Source organism: Vipera berus (assembly GCF_964194415.1).
Source record: "Vipera berus genome assembly, chromosome: 8".
NCBI lineage: Eukaryota > Metazoa > Chordata > Lepidosauria > Squamata > Viperidae > Vipera > Vipera berus.
Window position 1 is genome coordinate 16,965,687 of NC_138211.1, and position 22,932 is coordinate 16,988,618.

Consider the following 22,932-nt stretch of genomic DNA (forward strand, 5'->3'; position numbering starts at 1 on the left):
AGGGAACGGCCCCCACTGCCTTGGCCCTGGCCCAGAGACCCTCCTCCTGCCAGAGACCCCCAGATCTGTCCCACTCCTGCCCAGGCCCCCATAGGCACCCTTGATGCCAACGATGTAGAGCTGGCCACGTCCACCCAGTAGGCCATACGCACTTTAGCCACGCCCACCCAGTAGGCCACGCCCACCCTGGCCATACCCACCTGGCCCCCTGAGGACAACCGCAATGCTGATGCGGCCCTCAATGAAATTGAGTTTGACACCCCTGCTTTAGCAGATGCACCAGTTCAGGACACATCACTAAGCATGTGCACTGTACGCCCAGGTGTTCAATGGCCATGTACAAAGAGCCTCCTGCTCCATTGCCAGAACTGCCACAACACTCTTCAGAACTTCACTGGTACCTATCAGATTTCCTGCCCCATCAGACTTTTCCCATCTTAACCCCACTTTATTGTGTTTATCTGTGTCTTTTAAGACTGCAAGCCGCCCAGAGTCCCCTCGTGGTAAAATGGGTAGGAAACAAATTTAAATCAATAAAAATAAAAAATTAAAAAAAATCATTAAGAAATAAAATGATTTGCATTTTTAAAAATTGGAAAGTTACTACAGATAGTCCTTGACTTACAACAGTTCGTTTGGTGACCATTCAAAGTTACAGCAGCCATGGAAATAAGGGACTTATGACCATTTTTCAAACTTACGACCGTTACAGCATCTCTGGGGGTCACGGGATCAAAATTTGGATGCTTGGCAACTGGGTCATATTTATGATGGTCACCTTCTGGCAAGCAAAATCAATGGGGAAGCCAGATTCATTTAACAACCATGTTATTAACTTAACAACTGCAATTGTTCACTTAACAACTGTAGCTAGCAAGGTTGTAAAATGGGGCAAAACTCACTTAGCCAATTTCTCACTTGACAACATAAATTTTGGGATCAATTGTGGTTGTGAGGCTTTATCCTGCAAAAGGAAATCTCATTTTCCATCATTATCATAAGTAAGTTCTTAACAACATACCAATATGTGCCAGGTTGATGATTACCTGGCACATATTATATTACTGTGATGTAATATATGCCAGAATTGTTCTCTCAGTGCAGGAAGAGAGCTGACCTGACAGGTTTACAGCAAAATAAAGATCTGCTGCAGGCATTTCCTGATTCGTAGTATGGACTATCACTACTTTAATCTTAGCAAATACCTAAAAACATTTATTATATAGAATTTAGCTTTCCCAACCGTCTTTCACTAGAAGATTCTAAACACTACAATGAATATTTATATCACCAATTCTTTTTCTGCAATAAAGCACCCTGCTTTCACCGAAATAAAAATGCTACTAATTTATACAAAGCAACTCTGTATAAGCTTGAAACCTCCTACTTTTTGAAAAAGCGTTTTAAGCGGGAATTTTACTTTAAATGCATTGCACAGGTTAAGTAAGAAGTCATTTGCAAAGAAGCTCTGGTATAATGGCTTGAAGATCACAGCATTTTAAGTTGCCTTTGAATCACTCTGCTGTATTAAAGCGTCCAAACTTTTTAGCAAGTCATGGTGAAGCAAACTTTACTGGAAAAATGAGCAAGGCATGAAACCAAAGGACGCTTCCCCACTTTTGTGATATAACAAAAAACCACGTGCATCCTTGCAGCCGAGATGGCACTGCTAAATTTCACCCTGTGTGCATATTAGTGTTGTCTATTAAATAACCAGTGAATACAATTAAGCACTGCTTAAAACATAACCTAGGAAACAACGTAAAACCCACCCAGGTTGCATTCCAGTTGTCATTTAAGCCCAGCCTTTAAGCATCACCTTTGGATGATTAGCACATCTCAAACAAGTGAGATACGTAGCATGCTAATCCTATTTGTGCAGACAATCTGGGCCATTTCCGATGCCAAATAAGTTAATTTATTTACAGTATTAGTAGTAAGTAGTTTAGATTCTTGTGATAGGTAACATGAAATAAACTTGTAGTACTTTTGAACTCTATCCTGGCCCCTGACTTCTTGCCTCTGACTGCCAAGTTGTAAACTGTGACTTACAAAAAACAATGGCAGAGCTTTGAAACCAAAACCAAATGCATCGAATTATAGCCTAGCATTGTTCCTACAGACACAGCTAATCTGCCTTGTGGGTTATCAATAAAGATAAAATAGGAAATAGAGAACAATATTGTTCCAAGAACACTGAGCCATAATTGTCATTGGTTCTGAGCAAATTCCATTAATCTAATCTCTCTACACCAAGTGTTATCCAGATAAATTCTACTTCAACTCTTAATAGTTCACAGCGCTGGCTAGGGATAATGCAAGTTGATGTCCAACTCACACAGAATGAACAAATTTGGAGAAAGCTAATTTAGTATAGTGTTATCTTTTTCAAAATAAAGAAATCAACTGTCAAAGTGAAAAGCACAAAGATCTGAATTCCAACTGGAAAATAAGTTTTAGGTAGAAGGTCTTGTGTACACAAATTGGAGAAAGACTAAAGTCAACAGTGTTGATAACTGAATAATACACAGTGAATGTATGCCTGTAGAATACTGTGTTGTGAATGCCTACAAAATATTGTGTTAACATATTGTCTAGAACAGGGGTCCCCAACCCCCAGTCCGTGGACCAGTACCGGCTGCGGCAGCACACAAAACCACACACCCTCCGGGCTGTGGAAAAACCTCTCTCCACGGAACCGGTCCCTGGTGCCCAAAAGGTTGGGGACCTCTGGTTTAGAACATATAGCAAAATAGAAAATGTGAATTGCCAATTACACCTACTTGACCACAGAGAACCTCTGTGGTGGAAACTGATTTTAAAATCCACACAAGCAGCTTCATGATTTTAACTGAATGGCAGGCTCAGTTGCAGTGATGAAAACAGGAGAGATCAGGCCTCAGTTCACTGTCTCAAATCAAGGGCCTCTACCTTAATAAAACAAAAGGCACAACTTCTTACAGATGAAGGAGAGGACGGAGAAGAAAAGTCGATTCAACGTATAAGCATAAAAGCATATTCACAGGCAAAACCAATGTGAAATATGAGTCCACCCCTTCCCACTTTCAATTGTCCTCTTCTTGTGTTGACGTCTGGATTTGCACACATCTTGCAGACCTCACCCTGCCACAACAACCAATCTAAGGCACAGAGTAAGGAACAAACATTTCCTGAGCTATTTCCCAGGATCCCTCAATGTTAGTTGATGGGGTTTGTACTTCAGCAGCATCTGGAGAAACAGGGGTCCTATCCTTACATCTTGTAAAGAGGACGGAGACAGCCTTGAAGCAGAAATGCTGGAACTTTAAGTAAACGTTAATCTCACCTAGGAAGGAAGAGCAGGTGAGAAAGAAACTCAAGATAACCTTGCCCTATATTGTGATTTTCTTCTACCCCACCTTGACTCTGTTGCTTATAATAAAGGGATTCAAAAGGAAATTCTGACAAGGTTTCAAGATTGTCTTACTATACGTTTATGGAGATTCTCAATCATCAAAGTCATGGTTGTCCCGAGGGTGCTTTTTTCAAAAAAAAAAACAACAACTGGACTTCGTTGTTTGTTTTGTTTTTTCTTTGAAACCATTTTGCTTTTCATCAAAGAGAACTGAAGAAGGTTCTTGGATGAGAAGTGAAATGTTTTCAAACAAAAAGACAAAAAAGTCCAGTTGCCTTTTAGAAAAAGCACCTTTGGGACATTGTCTTACTACAGGGGTCTTCAAACTTGGCAGCTTCAAGACTTGTGGACTTCAACTCCCTTGGCTGGCTGAGGAATTCTGGGAGTTGAAGTCCACAAGTCTTAAAGTTGCCACGTTTGAAGACTCCTGTCTTACTATATAGCCTGTATTAACAGAGTTCCGGTAGTTCTGACATTGTCTGTTTCCTGACCTATTCTACCAAAGGGTTGATGCCTCCACAATTCATGCTGATGGTATGCCCAACCAATCCTACTTGTCTCATCTTGCAAACATGCCCTATTACATTTTAATTATGTGGAAATATTTCAACCAGCTATTATTCTTCAGAACACCTCTAGATCATTGTAGGACCAAACAAAGCACATGCCAAACTAAGGACAGCCACAAAGTCTTCAGCCAAACATACCAGTATCTCTCAGTGATTTTGGGGTACAGGTGCAGAGAGACAAATATCTTTTGCAAGCTGCCCAGACTCATTTAGGTGTGAGCATGAGATATAGTTGCATATACAATAAAATTTAAATAGACCTACCAATGTATCAAGGTATTTCCTTTTGGGATAAGCACTGTTATACAAAGTGCGTGGGCGTAAAAATCAGTAAGCCAAATATTTTTTTTTAAAAAGTAACCTGAGCTAAAAACATTTTCATTTATTTTCACAAGTACTGATTTCCTAACCACAGACCATGTATGTTTTATTTATATATGTATTAAACAAATTTTCAGAGATGCCCTATTCTCACACAGTGCTTCTCACAGGCTGTTACCAGCATTGGTGTGTCTTAAAAGTTCTCCATCTTATTTTCCCACTGAGACTAACTGGTAAAGGTACTTATGCATGCATTATTTACGTTCATCAGATACAATTCTTATCGCACTTAGCAAGCAAACTTTGACTCCATATTCATGTGAAAATATTTCAGACTGTAGAAATCAATTCAGTTTACTACACACCTTTTCAAAATCAGCAAGCACTATCCTTTTTTCATGTTTGACTTTCATACTTCTCTGAATGACCTATTGAAGAGCAAAAATCTAGTCCACATTCCGTGATCAAGCCAAAACTTTACTGCCTTCCTAAATTTTTGTCACTGTCACGTCTCATAAGTCTCTTGATCAACCTATCCTCTTCCCACTTAATTATTATTTATTTACTGTATGATGAGAACATGACAGAAGAGACGTCAACCTATATTTAAACAGTCCACAAAATTATAAATAAAACTTCTAGGGGCGTATGTCAGTGGTCTCATAACTGGATGTCCAGTTCAGCTATCCAGGTGATTGCCTCTGGCAATCTGCTTCATGCAGATCTGTCAGAGGACAAGCAAATGCATGTTGTGGGCAATCTTGCGCAATATGCTTAATAGTTTGCATATCATTAGCACCACAATCGCAACAAAGGGAATTGTATCATCCCTACTGATACAAGGCAGAGGCATTTCTTCCAGTATCACACTTAATTCTGTTCAATTTCAGCCAGACAGAATGAGGCAGGTCAAAACCAGGTGGTTTGGTAGAGGGATCACTAATGGTCAGGCCACAAGAAGGTAATGTGGACCATTCCTCTCTCCAGCCATTCTTGGGGATAAACTAGGTAAATGTTAAGAATGGCTGTTTTCCACGCTGGCCTATGGGATTTCAATCTTGTGATGGGCTGCACATTGTCCAGGTAAACAGGGAAGGTCTTAGCGTTCAGCATCCTTGACCATAGCCAAATGAAAGCTTGTTTTTTAGTAAATTAATCCCCCTGTAATTTTCTTATCCCCTCATGTTACTTTCTCTTTCTATAGGACAGCAATAAGGGACAAAAGCACAGATGCATCCTTCACACGTATGTTGCACAAGTCACACAACACTCCACAAACAAGCTCAATCCACATTTGAACATTTTAAGACACACTTTTGCCATCATGTCTGGGAGCCAATGGTGGTTATTGAACCTGTTGGTTGGTTGGCACTGTTAGCAATGTATTGTCCTCTCCAGCAAATTAGTTTTACTGTTTTAATAGCTTTTACTTGGTTTTTTATTTCTAATTATTGTTGTTTTAATTGTCTAAGCCACCCACAGTCACTTAGGTGAGGTGGGCGGTGATATAAATTAAATAATTAATATATAAATACATAAAATATATAAAAGCTCATAAATACAACAGTGTCCAAAGAAGGAAAAATATAAATCAGCATGTAAAGAAGGCCTAAGTACATCAACTGCAGCTGGAAGGCCGATCAAATGAAAATGGCATCCTAGCTTTTTAAAAAAGAGGAGGTTCCTGTTGTTTTCTTTTAATTTTATTGCTGTCAAAGCTCGAAGAACAGACAAAACATTCTCCTTCACTAGCCCCCAGTTGCAAGACCAACACATTGGAAAGAAAACACGTAAACCAACCTTCTACATTCTTAAAATATTGGAGAAAATAAAATTGTGTCAAATGCTTTTCTTTTCTTTCTTATTTTTTTTGCAAAATAGCATCTCCGCTCTTAAATATATATATTTGTGTTCCAAATCAGCAGATAGATCATTTCAGATGATTAGTTTGCATTTATTATTTAGAATAAATTTTTTTGGTGGATTGATTCTAGGTAGCCCCCAAATAAAAGCCTGAGTGGTTTACAGAAACCTGACCTAAGCTTGTTAGAATTTGTTGCAATTCTAAATATTGTTTTGCAATAAAGAGTTAAATAGTTGCTTTTGCACAATTATGTATTATGAAAATAATCCTAAATTTGCAAATGTTTCACGCCTATTGACAATTAAGGTATTTAGTGTGTTAGTCACTGTATTCAAGTTAATGTTACACAAATATATTTTGCCCCAGTTCCACTAACAATTTTTTCCTACCTACCAAACTTCCACTCAGACTGACATCAAATGTTTGCAAATACCTGCGCAAGTATGCAGCTGGAATTTGTAATGTGAATAGACACAAAGAGAATTTCCCCAACCTCAAGTAGTTTTCTATTTTACAGAACTCTAATCTGTTAAGCCTGCCTAATCACCATACTGGAAAAATTAAAGGGTATGCTTAAAATGGTTTATGTTATTTCATGATCCCCTTGGCAATGCTTCTTAGATTTTCAAGAAAATCATTTAACTTTGCTAGTAGGGGGGACTACTATCAGTATTTGGATATTGCCCAATTTTGTAGATGTCGTTTACAGTGTTTTGAGTACTCCCTTTAAAACATATAACATTATTGGCTACAAATATTTGGCACAATGATTTATTGTGAGAGCAAAAATAATATCCATCCCCACTCTCTTACACACATTGTTCTACTTTTTTTCTTTTGTACAAGTCACAAGAATTAAAATTTCATTCTCCATTCTGGATTTACTACTTTTCCATAGCATCTGACCCTAAAATGTGGTTAATCCAACTATGGTTCTGCAGAATAAGCCTATCTTGTACTAATAATCTAGATCAGGGGTATCCAACCTTGGCAATTTTAAAGACTTGTGGACTTCAACTTCAAGCATGGCTAGCTGGGAAATTCTGGGAGTTGAAGTCCAAAATCTTAAAAGTTGGACATTCCTGAACTAGAACTAGGAGGTTTCAAACCAGTCATAGTTAAAAGTAGGCTGGCCTGGGAAGGAATAAAAAAATGGGGCAACATTTAAAAATCTCAACAAAGGACCAGAAAGTCAGTTAAACTAATTCCCGGGTTATGCCAACATCACATCTCATGCACTATCATCATTCAGTGTTTTTAGACCTGTCTCTAATATGCACCTTCCACCTAAAGCAGCAACCTGCTTTGTATAATGGAAACCATGGGTTGTTAAATCATAGCTTATGTTAGGAGTCTTCAAACTTGGCCCTTTTATGACTTGTGGGCTTCAACTCCCAGAATTCAACGCTGGCTGAGGATTTCTGGGAGTTGAAGTCCACAAGTTATTAAAGGGCCAGGTTTGAAGACCCCTGGCTTATGTAATGGTATATGACCTTGGGAGACAAGAGGAAGAGACACAGACTAGACAATGGTCAGATAAGAAACAGCCGAGTCCAAAGAAGAAATGAGGATGTAGCAAATATCTCGGAACGACCCTCCATAGTTTCTCAGATGTTAAAGACAAAGGGGTGGGGGAAGAAAGAGAGATGGGCTTTCAGACTTACAAGATTCTGTTAATGTAATCTTACTATAGCATTAAAACTAGTACTTCTGGTGGTGCTTCTTGTCTGGACACCTTGCAAGGCTGGCAATAAGCCATAACTAGGTGGATTCACACAACACATCTGATCCTAAACCAACAAAGTGTGACTCAGCTCATAGGGAGATGAGATCTTAAACTCTCAGTGGTGAGGGGGGGAAAAGACCCTCAACACATGTTCAATAGTCCAGCTTATGCACAAATGCAATTTTTGTACCCAGACTGTTACCCCCAAGTTTGCGGTTGCATTCCAGCACTCTCCCACTTCCTGTTCAATTTGTCACCCTGACAAGACTGAAATGGTGTCAGCAATTTTAACAGCAAAGCAGTGCCTTGTTGTTGTTTTTTTGGCTTTTTTTTGCCAATTACGTCCCTCTCACCACAAAGGTGTACACAGGCTTAATCCACAGGTTTGCTACCCAGTTGAACAAGCTTCACTATTAACTTGATACTTGAGGAGAGAAACAGGCTGTTCCTGTTAACAAGAGACACCGCTATAAGCAGATAAAGGGACTCTGACCTGGGGCAAGACTGCACATTCAACATGCCAACTGCTTCTCCTAATTGAGAAGAGGGGACAGAGCACAGAATTAGTGTAAAAAGATACTCCCCCCCCCCACTCCTTAACTAGAAGCAAACTCCAAGGGGTCCCGGGTGTCACGTCATTAAGAGGAGACCCCAAGAGTCAAAATACTTTTAAAGTGTCCTAAATTTCCGATCAATGGCAGGAAGAATCCAGACAGGATTCTAAGTAAAGAGTTATGAATGCAGAATTCAACCGCCCAAGCTACGTAACCTGTTTTTTAGATGAAGGACGCAACTGCTTCAGGCACATGTCTTGTGGCACAGTGGCTAATCTACAACGAATTCACCTTGCTTCAGAACACAACCCGGAAACAACCTGCTCTAACAGCTACTCCAGAATTAGCTGGTGTGAAGAAGCCAGCACTGAAATTCACACTACTGGACTCACCACGCACTACACAGCACAGTCGGGAGAGGAGGGTGGGGGAGAAACGACATCGACTTGCTGTTCCCATCCCTGTCCTGAGCTACAGGTAAAATCCACCGGCAAACCTCAAGGCCTTTGCTGATGCAACGTAGCAGCACATTGCCACATTTTTCTTAATGAAGGTTGTAGTACTGGACCCACACCCATGGTGTTATCAGGCTCAACGCTGCTGCCCATCCGTGCAAGGCAATTCCGTGGAAGAAGCGAGGCTGTTTCTCATTGCCACATTTCGCTGGAGGAGTTATAAATATGTAAACACCTAACTACTACTGTTGCAAAAAAAAAAACCAGCTAGGTGAAGAAAGCACTGATTTTTTTGGAGGGAAACACAAGCTTCCTTTGCTTTGATGCTAGGCACTTGAGCCCAAGTTAAGCAATTCAGAAATCTACACAATTTTGCTCAAGCCTGGTTGCAGACAGCAGCAGTAAAGTTACTTATTTGATGGGTTTTCTTTTCACAAATTTAGGCTGTGAGTCCTTAAAGTCATCTGACTATATCCTTTCCCCAACCTGATGGCCAGCAGATGGGCTGGGACAGCAGTTTACAGAATTCAACACACCAAAATTTGAAGCTGCATTCTCAGCCCATCTGCGCTTTATTAAAAAAAAAAATACATTTATGGGGTGTAGAGCCATAAACAGTTCCTTGGGAATAAGCTCCAATCAACCTGCTCAAGACTATGCTGACAAGGCCTAAAACGCGCACACACACATAAGTGTGCAGGTCAAAAAACAGGACAGGGCAACTCACAACGTTCAGCAATATTTTGAAAGAACAGTTGGTGCCAGATGAGTAAAATGGCCTAGTCAGAAATTTTGTGTGTGTGTGTGTGTGTGTGTGTGTGTGTGTGAGAGAGAGAGAGAGAGAGAGAGAGAGAGAGAGAGAGAGAGAGAGAGAGAGAGAGAGAGAGAGAGAGAGAGAGAGAGAATGAATGAGATCAGCCCCACTAGAAATGACAAGGTAGGAAAGATGATTAAGCAATTTGTGCCACCAAAAAAAGGGATCACTTCCAAATAAGTGAAGGAGGACCATCAGGAATCTATGATCACAATTATTCCAGATTTGGGGGCCCAGTTCAACACATAGATGCCACTCAGGGACATCTACACAAAGTATTCTAGGTACTGTCCCAGCTCCTTACAAATCTACTACAGTTGCAGATTAAAGCAGAGTCTTTGCTGGCCTTCTAATCAGGTTAATTCTTAATGCAAGGGATTAATAATGCCCAATTAATTAAGCTGAAGCTGATGCTCCTCTGCACGCGCTTGTCAAAGATCTGCCTTACAACCAGTCAGCATCTCTTAAGTGTGTTTCCAGATGAAGGGCTCTTTGGTATTACAGGCCAAATCTCCCTCTCTTTGACCAAGAAAGGCCAGCATCACATCACGCCAAACCTGTCTGATGGATGAAGCCACCGAAGAAGGGCTGTAGGGTTACCTGTCACATCTGGAAACACCCCAATTTCCAACCCCATAATTAGCACTGCATGTGGTTATTATACCATTTCAAGACCCAGGGCCAATTTGTGTTCCTTTTTTAACCAGAGGCAGCTGTGAGAGGACACTCAAGGCAGAAGCAGATTTACTGACAATGATCAACGCAAGAAAACTGACCCAGCAGATCTCTCCCTTTTTTTCTTTTTTTCTTTTTTTTTTGGGGGGGGGAGGGAGAGAGAGCGCCAGCCTGCAGCAGCTCAGCAATGACCCCAAAGACAGGTTGTCCCAAATCCAGCTGCCAGGCCGATTTCGCAATCCTTAGCTGCAATTTGAAGAAAGCTGTTGCGCAGACCCGAGTGTTTTTTTTTAAAAAAAGTTATATTTTACAGGAACTCCACGCTTAAACTGAATTCTTGCAAACCCCCCCCCCCCACCCTGGTAGGAATGTCAAAAGGGGAATTCCAGGACTGGTGCAAGGAAAAAAAAAGGAGGGGGCAGAAAAGAGAAATACCCCCTCTTTCTCCAGCCAAAAGCAGCTGCTCCCGGCAGGAGGGATGGGCTTTGTAGTCCGGCAAGACGAGCAGGGAGCCAGGAGAAAAGGGTCGCTCTCCCGCCCTGGCCCACGCTCTTCCCCCCCCCTCCGCTCGACCCCCCCCCCGACCCACCTTGACGGAGTCCACGGGATACATGACCGTGTGCTCCAGGATGCCGGCCACCGCCCCGGCCGTCATGTGCGTGTAGAGGGAGGCGCTGGTGGGCAGGCTCTCGTAGTCCTCTTCGCAGGGACTCTCGCCGTCCATCAGGAGCCCCGCGGCCGCCGTTTGCCCGCCGCTGCCGCTGCTACCGCCAATGGTGGAGCCTCCTCCGCCGCTCTCCCTACCCGCGACGCTGCAGCTCAGTTCCATCCGCGCGCAAACAAGGAGAAGCGGCCGCTGCGGGAGGGGAGACACCGTGGAGGGCGGGGAGGGTGGGAGGAGACGAGGCGGGGGGGGGAGGGAGAAAGTTCACTTCGGAAAGTAACGCTCCCCCCGTCCCCGACACGCCCTCCCCGCTCGCCAGCCGCCGGCCAATGGCGGCGCGTAAAAGCGCAGCGCCCGGTGCGCCATTGGCACAAGCGCGGTTCCTTCGGCGCCGCGGCTTCCTGGCAGCCAGCTGCCGGGGCCGGGAGCTGGAGATGACTCACAGTCCTGCCAGCAAATCCTGCGGAAGGCGGCAAAGGGCCGTGCTTGCGCCCGCTAGGCGGGATCCAGGGCCGCGCCGCCTTCTTTTGCCTGCCCTCCCAGCCCTCCCTGGCAAGACGGCCAGGCGCAAACGCCAGCCGAAGGAAGGCGGGTGGTGCCGGGACGGGGTGGCATCGGGCTTGGCGTCCGGGAAGCGCAATGGAGCTGGAAGATTTGTTGTTGTTGTTGTTGTTGTTGTTGTTGTTACTTTACGAGTTGGAAAAGGCGCTCTGTGTGTGTGTGTGTGTGCGTGTGTGTAGGGGGGGAATAATGAGTTGAGGCATGCCTGAGTCGGGCCGGCCTTGCAATGCCTGGTGGGGATGACCAGGGCCTTCCCCGGGATGATTTCCAGATCCACTTGATCCAGGATCCACTCGGCCCACCGTGGGTTTTTGTTTGTTTGTTGCAAAGCGCCTTGCAAAATAAAAAGGCGTTTTGAGTCGAATAAACGAGGGTGAACGGTTGAATTGGAGATGTTCAAATAACATCGCGCCCGCAACAGCCGTTGGCAAGCTGGCGGAGAGGAAATGGAATCGTGTTCAACATACCACAACTGGGTGGCTTCTGCTCTGTGAACTATGGCTGGCAAGTCACAGAAGCTAACGTGATTGTTTATGATCTGACAATTTATTGCCACATTTTCATACTGTTTCCACTTTTCACCACTCAAGGCAGCATTTCAGACTAACACAAGAGATCATTCCAAAAACAATCCAGAGCCATCTTCTTCCCCCAAAGCATTTTGGAATATACTTAATTTATTTTTTACATACCCCATTGTGACTTGCTTGATTTGAAACAAAAATGTTCAAATTGTTCTTTGTTTTCTTTGCTTGTTAAGTGAACTCCGTCAGTTGTGGTTCATTCAACAAACTGGTTTGTGATGTGTGACTCCAAAGAAAAGCTAGCAGTCACAACCAAAACAATTCTGGAACACTTAAAGTTTTCGGGGTCAGCTTAATCACCACCCACCAAGGCGAAAGTGACAGGAACTAAAAGTCAGCATGTCTATGGAGATTCTCCTGTCATCCAGGTCATGGTTGCCCCAGAAGTGCTTTTTCAGGAGGCACCGTGGACTTCCTTTGTTTTTCCTTGAAGATGTTTCACTTCTTATCCAAGAAGCTTCTTCAGCTCTGGCTGGATGGTGTTTTCTTCAAAGAAAAACAAAGTCCAGTTGCCTCCTGAAAAAGCACCTGTGGGATTAAAATCAGCCTATTTATGCTGTACGCTTGGCAAGGCTGCTTTAAAATGGGTGGGCCGCCAGTAAACCTCCCGAATCTTTATTTTTATATACAGTATATATACAGTATATATACAGTATATATACAATATATATATATATATATATATATATATATATATATATATATATATATATATATATATATATATATATATATATATATATATATATATATATATATATACATACACAGTGCTTTTTTTGTAAAAGAAAAAGGTGCCGGAACTCCGTTCTGAGCGTTCTATGAGAAAAAAAGCCATATATATATATATATATATATATATATATATATATATATATATATATGTGTGTGTGTGTGTGTGTGTGTGTGTGTGTGTGTGTGTGTATGTATATGTATATGTATATGTTAAGTATTTATTGATTTATTTATTTATTTTATTACATTTATATACCGCCCTTTCCCGGAGGACTCAGGGCGGTTTACAGGGTAATTAAAAACCAAAAATACAAAAGTTAAAAAACCAAGTTTAAAAAAGATTAAATTTATCCCTGTATAAATAAAACCCCAATTAAAATAAATTAATCCTCAGCCTGGGCCCGAGAGCTCGAAGAGCCAGATCTTCAGGCCCCGGCGGAATGAACGGAGGTCGGGGCCAGTCCTCAGCTCCACTGGCAGCTGGTTCCACAGGGCAGGCGCCCCCACTGAGAAGGCCCTACCCCTGGGTGTCACCCGCCGGCAATCTCTTACCGGTGGGACCCTGAGAAGACCCTCCCTGTGGGAGCGCACTGGACGAAGGGAGCTTGATGCTGGCAGCAGGTGTTAGGGTTAGTTCATTTAGTGACCGTTCAAAGTTACAACGGCACTGAAAAAGTGACTCACGACACGCCCTCGCACTTAAAATTGACCCAGCATCCTCATGTGATCAGAATTTAGGTGCTTGGCAACCAGCATGTATTTCCAACAGCTGCAACATCCTGGGGTCATATGGGATCCCCACTTGCAACCTTCCCAGCCAGCTTCCCTCAAGTCAATGGGGGTAGCCAATTCATTTAATGACCACATGATTCACTTCACCACTGCAATGACTTCCTTAACAAGCGATAGCACAAAAAAGCTCATAAAATTAGGCCCAACTTACTTAACAACCGCCTTGCTTAATAACGGAAATTCTGGTCTCCATTGTGGTCCCGAGTTGCAGGCTGCCTGTAGATCAGAGATATAATTTTTATTAAAACTCTGAAATATGAAGATAAAAAACTTAACACAAAATAATATTAAGTAGGGAAAAGAAAGGGAAAGCAACCCCCCCCCAAGAATAAAGTTGAAGAAGAAAAATATATATAAAGAAATCACTTCTGATGTTCTTCACGGCAGTTCTAAGTTCAAATATATTGTAACCTTGTCTCTAAATGAGCAGGTTAAAATATTGTGGGATTTTCGAATATAGATTGATAAGAGTCTTAGCTCATAATGCATGAGGTATAACTGATTGAAAAGAAGAACTTGTGGGCTATTGAGGTGGCAATGCTAATGGATACCAGACAAAGAATTAGAAAAGATCCCAAAGTATCAAGAACCGAAAATCGAAATAGACTATGGCATAAACAGGTTGTGGGGGGGGGGGTTCCCAGTGGGTGTCGTACCAAAAAATCTTGCTTGGAACTTAGAAAATTTGTGCATTGACAAAAATGTCTATCTGCCAATTACAAAATGCTACACTGCTTGGATCTGTACATATACTAAGCTGATGCGTTAGGGGTTCTTCGGAAGAATTCAGTGTGAATTAAAGTCAACACCAGCTAAAGAGCTGGCAGCTGAGACTTCAGACTTTCTGTACATAATAACAAATCTTCCCCAGTACAGAGATACCATGCCTTTAGAAATTCCACTGCCTCTATTGTTATACCAACTAGAACTAAACGAGAGTCAAAAATAATCTGAAGAGCACACTGCTCGTAGTTTTCATTGGGCAAGGGAGGGCAACCAATTCAAATTGTCTGGATTCTAAAGTTTACTTTTGCAAGCAAATTGCAGTTAGGAGAAATGGATTGAGAAAATGTTCTGTCTCACCAGCTTCCACACTTCTCCAGCGTGTACTGGCAGAAAAGAAGTAAACTTCAACTCACGCTCCGCCTACTGTAAGCCAAGAGGCAACTCAGCATGACTTGCTGAATGATTCAAGACCCAATTTAAACTGAAAATCCACAACTGCATGGCTGCTACCCAGCAAGATACTTCAGTGTGGCTTCAGAAGGGCCTCCATCTGTTTGTGCTTTTAACCAAATGCCGTAGTTTTCAACTGAATGCAGTTTATGTTAGTGACCTCCAACTGTATTGCACCACAAATCTCTTTAACCTTGCAGCTCAAAAAGATGGAGTAGTTCAACACATATCTGAACAGCTGTCATTCTGTTTTCAATAGCTTGGGTTGCTGCATTTCACTGCGCTATTTATTTATTTGTGAATTTATATACTGCCCTTTAAAAAGAAAGAACAATACAGCAGTTAAATATTTTCTAAAACTCAATTCGATTACGGGAAGTGAGTCTGTTTTGCTTTCTGGGCCCAGATTATGAGTGCTCTGAACAACTAATATTTTTTATAATTATAAACAAATCACAGAGTAAGGAACGTTATAATCAGTGAAAAAGATTTGTAAAAGAATTATTCTTTTTTTTTAAAATGTCAGGTTTAAATTATGCTGCCTTTAATTATTGGCTACTTACAAATTATTTTGTTACTTCTTGTTTCCTATGAACAACTATATGACGATGTAGGCCAGCATCCATAATGACACCTTTGATGTATCAAAATTTGTTTTTCTCCTTACAGGAGAAACCCAAATACTAGAATTCTGCAAGATTTTAGATGTTTTGTCATGTATCTGTTTCAGGTAGCCACAAAGATAACAATCCAGAAAATTTTGGCTAGAACAAAACAAGGTTACTTGCTCATCTGTTCACAATCTTGCATGTGAATGTTCATGCAGGATGCTGTATGACTAAGGAGCACCAGTTCAGCTAAGAACCATGTAAAAATTATCTCATTTATCCACTGGGAATGCGGCAAAGACAACATGAGAACATGATAGGAAAAAAAATGTAGCTAAGGTATGTTTGTGATGTTTAAATGCATTCAAGATGGCATGTTTCACTAAGGCAGGGGTCTGCAACCTTGACAACTTTTAAGACTTGTGGACTTCAGCATAGCTGGCTGAGGAAATCTGGGAGCTGAAGCCCACAAGTCTTAAAGTTGGCAAGGTTGCAGACCCCTGCATTAGGGCTTAATCAGTGAGCAGGTACAGAAAGTAGAATATACTGAAAAAGAATTTGGAGATTTTTATTCTCAAGTCCTACACAATCAGCACCACATTACAATAAAAAAAAAGTAAGGTTTAAGACAAGAATAGCAACAAGTGACAAAAATAAGTCAGCTGTTAGATCAAATGAGCAGTCTTAGAAAAGTTTTAGAAAGTTGTCCATTGGCACCAATGAATAAATTTCAGTTAAGTGCCAGATGAATTAGGATGCTTTCGCAGAGCGGAATTTTTTGATTCGCCGCTTCTCCGTCCTCTCCGTGTGAAGGGTAGTAAAGGACAGAAAAGGACTGTCGAACGGTTTACTAAACTAACTGTTGTAAGTGAAGGACTACTCGTTTTGTTTCACTTTTTTCCCCCCAAAGGTTCTTGGTTCTTGCTAGCAAATTTAGTTTTTTTAAAAGCTAGCTTTTAGCTCAGAAAGAGGTCCCCATTAATTTGGAGTTGAAGGGGCACCTTCAAGAAAAAGAAAAGGGGAGAAAAATAAGTGGAAAAACCAGGAAAAGACAACCCCCATCCATAACCTAATTTAAAAATAATATGGGCAACCTCTCATCTAGTCTGACCTGGATTGAGGACCCTTAGCAATCACAGATGCTGGTTGACTGTTCATAGGGAAGCTTGAAGACAGATGAGAGTGGGAAGTAGAAATTTATTTATTTATTTATTTATTTATTTATTTATTTATTTATTTATTTATTTATTTATTTATGGGACTTATATCCCGCCCTATCTCCCGAGGGACTCAGGGCGGCTAACAACAACAAAAATTATAGGTCTCTGTACAGTAAATTAAAATTTAAAATTGAAATAAATTAAAGATTTATTTAATTTATAAAAATAAATTAAAATTGTAAACATAATTAAAATCCCTGTCAGTCCAGGTCAGCCAGGTGGAAAAGGAGTGTTTTGAGGCCGCGGCGGAAGGACCGGAGAAATGTCGGGACAGAATCGCCAGCCTCATGCTGCAACATCTGATCATATAATTTAGACCAACGCTCTTTGGCATTGCTGTTGTGCAACCGATTTGAGTTTAAAATGTACAACGAAGCACTTGCACAATCTCCAAACTGGCAACTTGATTTATTTATTTTTTTTAATATAAAATTTTATTAAAGAGCTTGTAAAATAAAAAAAAATAAAAGCGAACAAAACCTATGAATATAAAACAAAGAAAACAATATAAAACAAAGAAAGGGAAAGAAAAAAGGCCAACAGAACAAGAAAGAAAAGAAACAAAAATTAAAATACAAGTAGCCTCTGATTTCCTTTGCAGCAGTGATTAAGTATAATTGCAAAACTGGTTACAAAAGAAAGCTCCCTTTCTTTCCCCTCTTACTACTGGCCTGATGGGATGGGGTTGGGTTTTATAAATCGATTTTAACTTTTTAATGTGTACTAATTTATTTACGGGCATTGCTGTTTAATTACTTTTTAATGTTTGTATCCTGTTTTTTATTATGTATTGCCCTGTTCACCGCCCTGAGTCCTTCGGGAGAAGGGCGGTATACAAATTAAATTAATAAATAAATAAAATAAATAAAACCATAAGTCATAAGTTTCTTCTTTTTTTTCTGTTTCATGCAAAATGACAGCATGAGGAGAATATCCAGAAGGCGTTTAATGGAACTTGTAGGACCACATTCCACAGATGACAACAGGAGCACTAAGGAGAAACGTAAAAGAGTTCTAGATGCAGACAGAATTTGGAGTTAATTATACTTTGTGACTTGTGGTTGATAGTTCTGCCCATGTAGCTCTTTGTGTGCGTTTGATTCATATGAGTTCAGCTGCTGCCATTCAATTAGATACAGACACACTTATTTCGAACCTTCATCTCTCCCATTAACAGGGAAAGGAAAATACCAGTTATAAATCTGCCTGCATGTTTCCGTAAAAAGATTGGCAGAAGTACAGGAAAGTGGACTTAAAATTATATTTGATTTATTTATTTTAATCCTGCCTTCATTCTTTTTTTTATATAAATAACTCAAGGCAGCGAGCATACCTAAAATCTGCCTGCATGTTTCCGTAAATAGATTGACAGAAGTATAGGAAAGTGGACTTAAAATTGTATTTTATTTATTTATTTTAATCCTGCCTTCATTCTTTTTCATATAAATAACTCAAGGCAGCGAACATACCTAATATTCCTTCCTCCTCCAACTTTTCCCTACAGCAACCAACCTGTGGCGTGGGTTGGGCCAAGAGAGAGTGAATGGCCTGAAGTCACCCAGCCGGTTTGTCATGCCTAAGACAAGACTAGAACTCACAGTCTCCTGGTTTCTAGGCCAGCACCTTAGCCAAAATGGCTTTACAAATACTACAAAGGATAGTATGTCAGTCATATGCATACACACAATGTGCTATTTGCTAAAACCGAGGTGCATTCTTGTATAGTCAAAAGTAATCATGCATGCACATGAAAGACCAATCTCTCTCTCTCTCTCTCTCTCTGTGTGTGTGTGTGTGTGTGTGTGTATGTCTGTGTGCATAGGAAGACAAAACTGCAGAGGTATAAAAAAAGATCTTTAGAGGAACCTTGTAAAAAGTAAAGGGAAAACCATGGCAATTAATCATTTTTAAATGCGTGGAAACTTGACTTAACTGTCAGAAAGAAATTACGTTTTACTTTGTGTGTTTGAGTCTGATTTAGTTGTTTGATTCCAACAGTGGTATTTAGAGTTGATTTTTTTTTGGGGGGGGGTGTCACATGGAGAGGTTTGTTTATAAGGGCCTTGGTGGAGCAGTGGACTAATGCCTCCTTAAGTAACACCAGCTGCCTGCAATTAGTGCAGGTTCGCATCCCACCAGGCTCAAGGTTGACTCAGCCTTCCATCCTTCCGAGGTAGGTAAAATGAGGACCCAGATTGTTGGGGGCAATAAGCTGACTTTGTAATAATGCCGCTTGAGATGGGGCCGAAAGCCCTAATAAGCAGGCATATACATAAAATGAAGGCTATTGCTAAGCACATTGATTTGTGCTTAGATTGTAAGCCGTCCTGAGTCTTCGGAGAAGGGCGGAATATAAATGGGATTAAAATAAAATAAAAATATTTAACAAAACTGTAAATACATTATGACTAATTGTTGAATGACCATTCAGATTGTTTCATATATATTTTAAGTTCCTGTTGAGTTGTCACAAGGTGTCCAGTTTACCAGACTGATTTTGGCATGAAGCTTTATGAGTTTAGAAATTCGGCATTAATTTCAATCTGAACCTACAGTTATACTTGATTTTTTTTAGGTACCATTTTGCAGAAAGGAGCTGGTGAAGACCCTGATGCCCATTCTCCAAAGCATCAGGTAGATGCTTCAATTAGTTAGTTGAAAAAGGTGCTCTCGGACTTTTGATTATTTACTCTCACACATTTACATGGTTCTCTTCCTACAATGTAAGCTTGATGCTGCAATGTCTTTCCAGGTGCCCTCACTTCAATGTAAGTAGATCTGGAGCAAGGCCAAAATTTTGGTGCCAGAGAAATGTGTAAATTTGCCAAGAGGACATGCTACTGCTCTCTGGAATGTGATTGCGCAAGTTGCCTAACATCACCTTCACAACCCTTTCCCTGGTAAAATATTTCTGTGATTCTTGGCCTAAGTCAGGGGTGTCAAACTCAATTTCATTGAGGGCCGCATCAGCATTGCGGTTGCCCTCAGGGGGTGTGGGGTGTGTGTGGTTGCCCTTGGGGGGTGGGTGGGTGTGGCCTGGGTGGGCGTGGCCTACTGAGTGGGCGTGGCCAACTCTACATCGTTCTCATCAAGGGTGCCTATGGGGGCCTGGGTAGGAGTGGGACAGATCTGAGGGTCTCTGGCAGAAGGAGGGTCTCTGGGCCAGGGCCAAGGCAGTGGGGGCTGGTCCCTCACTGTTTCCAGGATAGCTTCGCGGGCCACATGAAACCACTTTGCGGGCCGGATCCGGCCCCCGGGCCTTGTGTTTGACATGTCTGGCCTAAATCAATATTCCTGTCTTCCTTCCTCTTCATTGGAGAGGGAATTTATATACTGTAAGTAGGGTGGGACAGCAAAGGTCTTGGGTCTTTCCACTGAACTGTGCAATCTGTATCAGTCCTTGGTACACCTCCTGTCTGTCATGGTGATGCTGTGAGCCTTGAGCAGTCAATCCAATAAACTATAGACTGGATTCTCAGTCTTCCTTTGGAGATGCAAAGTGGGACTGTTGGATTCACACTGGTCCAATTCTTGCTTCATTCTACATGACTCCTGGTAGGATACCTATCATGGCCTCATTACCAAGCTCCCGTCCTCAATAGATTGGCCCCAACTATCCTGATCTTTAGAAAGGTCCTGAAAACATGGTTCAGACACAGCGCCTGGGGATCTGGCAAATGTGGGCAGCTCTTACAACATGAGTTGTTAAGCTGATGGAAGATGATGACGATGATGCCATTGATCACGATTTTCTATTTTACCCTGAGTATGAATGGTTTTTGTATGTTTGTATATTGGCTTTTAACTTGTTTTTAATTGGACTGTTGTCAGCCTCCAAGTGTTGCTTAGATGAGATAGGTGGCCATACAAATAAAATACCGTAATAAATAAATAGAACTCTAGGATAATAGGAAGTAGGAGGCCCAAGTAAGGTCAACAAAGTCAGCTTTTGCTGGCTGTCATTAAAGGTAACCTTGCTTGCTGAGAGTTCAAATTTTCCACTATAATGGATGTCAATACAGAATAAATGTAATGGTTATTTGACAATAGCGATATATTACCCAATGCAATCTATTTACACCCAATAGCAACAGGCCAATAGATAAGATGCTCTTTCTACAAAATTAAATTAGTTTGGTGAAGAGCTTCCTTGTGGTGCCTTCCATCAATATCAGGTCCATATTGGACCTGACATTTAGACACAAGGTGTCTGGGGGTATTTTTTTTCTCATAATAGCCTGGAGCAATGTTTATATTTGGGGCACAGTGATAGATTCCAACTTTGCAATAGTGGTGAATATTCATCTTTTTCTGCAAAAGCCAGAGTCCTTAAGAAGCATTTGAGCCAGGGTGGCCCTTCCAGGAGAGTTTGTGCCTTGGCAGTTTCCTAAAGGTACCACATGCTAATCTGGATGTCTGGGTAGTAAATGTTGTGGGGTAACTGGCCTAGGAAATATCCATGCCAGTCTGAGATCTTGGAGAGCTAATGCCAGAAAACAGGTTAGAGGAACTGATTGTCTGTCTGCTATAATACAACATTTTCAGCTAGGGGTGGAGAATGGAATGGGAAAGCCCCCCTCCCTTAATTGATATAATTTTATACAGTAGTCATTCTACCTAGAGATGGAATTATACAAGCAAAATGTCTCTTAGAAGCAAAGCTGTAATTCAAGACATTTGACTGAGTAATCCATCTCCGACCAACTCAATGGAAGCCGCTGTTTCCTCTTCTTTGTTCAAATTTCTGTCCCAAGCAGGGTGGAGCTAGACTCTCAGCTTCCACCACCCCACATGGCAGTTTCTTCTCAGCTGATTAGAAGGCTAAAGCCAACGTTATCTTAAGCTACTTTCTAAATGGGCAGGAGACATGCAAGTTGCTGGTTCTTAAAGCAGGCCGTGGATTAGGTCTGATAAGGGAGGCGTGGTTGGTTTGAAGCACCCTAGGGGGAGGACATTTTTTTTTTTCTGAGAAATAAGACCTACCCTCTTTATCTTCCAAATCCAGTAGGATTCCCAAAGGTGCCCTCCCTAGAGGTGTGCAGTCCATTTTCGTCTTGCCTGATCAACCAGCACTCATTTCTCTTCCAACACCCCCAAAGTGGAACGTGTTCATGCTACTCTTCTTATGAATCCAATAAAACATGCAGTTTAATCTCTCCTGCTATAAACTACGTTGTGCTAAACAGGCAACAATGGCTGGTGGGAGGGATGTGACATAACATGCTCAGCCAAAACCAACCCTCTTATGGCTTAGCATTTTGGTGCCTTTCATCTCTGTGTTACATGTTATGTAACAAATTCAGAATTAAGAGCAGAATGAAAAGTTTATTAGATCAAGCCCTACCAAAGTATTTCCTCCATCTTTCTTTATACGTTAGCGGTCCCACCAGCAGAATCTTTGGAGCACAAGTCCAGAATTGCACTCAGCAGAATGGGCAGTAGCAATATGTCTGATTTTCCACATAGTCAGGTAAGTAAAATACTATACAATGTTATTTAAACCCTGTTCCACACATCCCTTTAAATAATTGACTTAATCAGGGTTTTTTCCATTACGTCACTGTAGGCCGAAGACATTAGAGTCCAACATTATTTTATGAAACCATTGAAATTATTCTTTAAGCAAAGAAAGAAAAGGAAAATAATTCACCTGGCTTGTGGCTTAGACCAACAATTATAAATCAGTTGTGTCTTCTTCTGAGTAGGCCTGAAGATTATTCTCCTACATTCCAGAATCTTCTAGAATTCCTTCTGTGCTTGTTCATCAGCCACAGTAGATCTTCAAATGGCCAGCAAAAGTTCCATACAGAATCAAAGATGGACCACTGTACTATTCGGTGAAATACAAGAAATAAGCAATCGCATATAATGTTTTACGAGTGAAGGCAAATATATGTGTCCCAGGATAATGTTGCAGGATCCAATCTGAGTCAATCAACAGGACCAAAGGTTTATTCTTCCAAGCTTTGGGGCTTGTTTGCTTCAAGGCACGGAAAGAGAATGCCCAATATAATTAGCATCAGACCTGCATATGGACAGCAAATCTGAAGCTCTATGCATTAGTTTCATTGGCCATTTTACATGTAGACACCATCTTGAGCAAATTCCTGTAGATTTTGCTATAAATTTCCCTGGGAAGATATTCCACTTCAACCTTCTCTTTCCTCCTGTTCATGGAACAGGGAGAGATTGCATTTAGCACATTAATTATGCCACCTTT

General features: G+C 41.2%; 1 protein-coding gene and 1 long non-coding RNA gene across 2 annotated transcripts in view; one reads left to right on the forward strand and one right to left on the reverse strand.

Annotated features, from left to right (window-relative positions):
• The window catches only part of SLC25A37 (solute carrier family 25 member 37), a 39,635-nt gene extending 28,374 nt beyond the window's left edge, over window positions 1–11,261 (reverse strand). Inside the window, exon 1 of the mRNA XM_081334170.1 lies at window positions 10,962–11,261. Within this exon, the coding sequence (XP_081190296.1) occupies window positions 10,962–11,201 (240 nt within the window). The 5' untranslated portion in view covers window positions 11,202–11,261. The remainder of the gene's footprint in view (window positions 1–10,961) is intronic.
• A 3,290-nt stretch (window positions 11,262–14,551) lies between these two features.
• Window positions 14,552–22,180, forward strand: LOC308671379. Its single transcript, XR_014027189.1, has 4 exons — window positions 14,552–14,859; window positions 19,288–19,376; window positions 19,465–19,612; window positions 22,091–22,180. It is a non-coding gene; the product is annotated as an uncharacterized lncRNA (long non-coding RNA).
• Window positions 22,181–22,932: the final 752 nt, after the last annotated feature.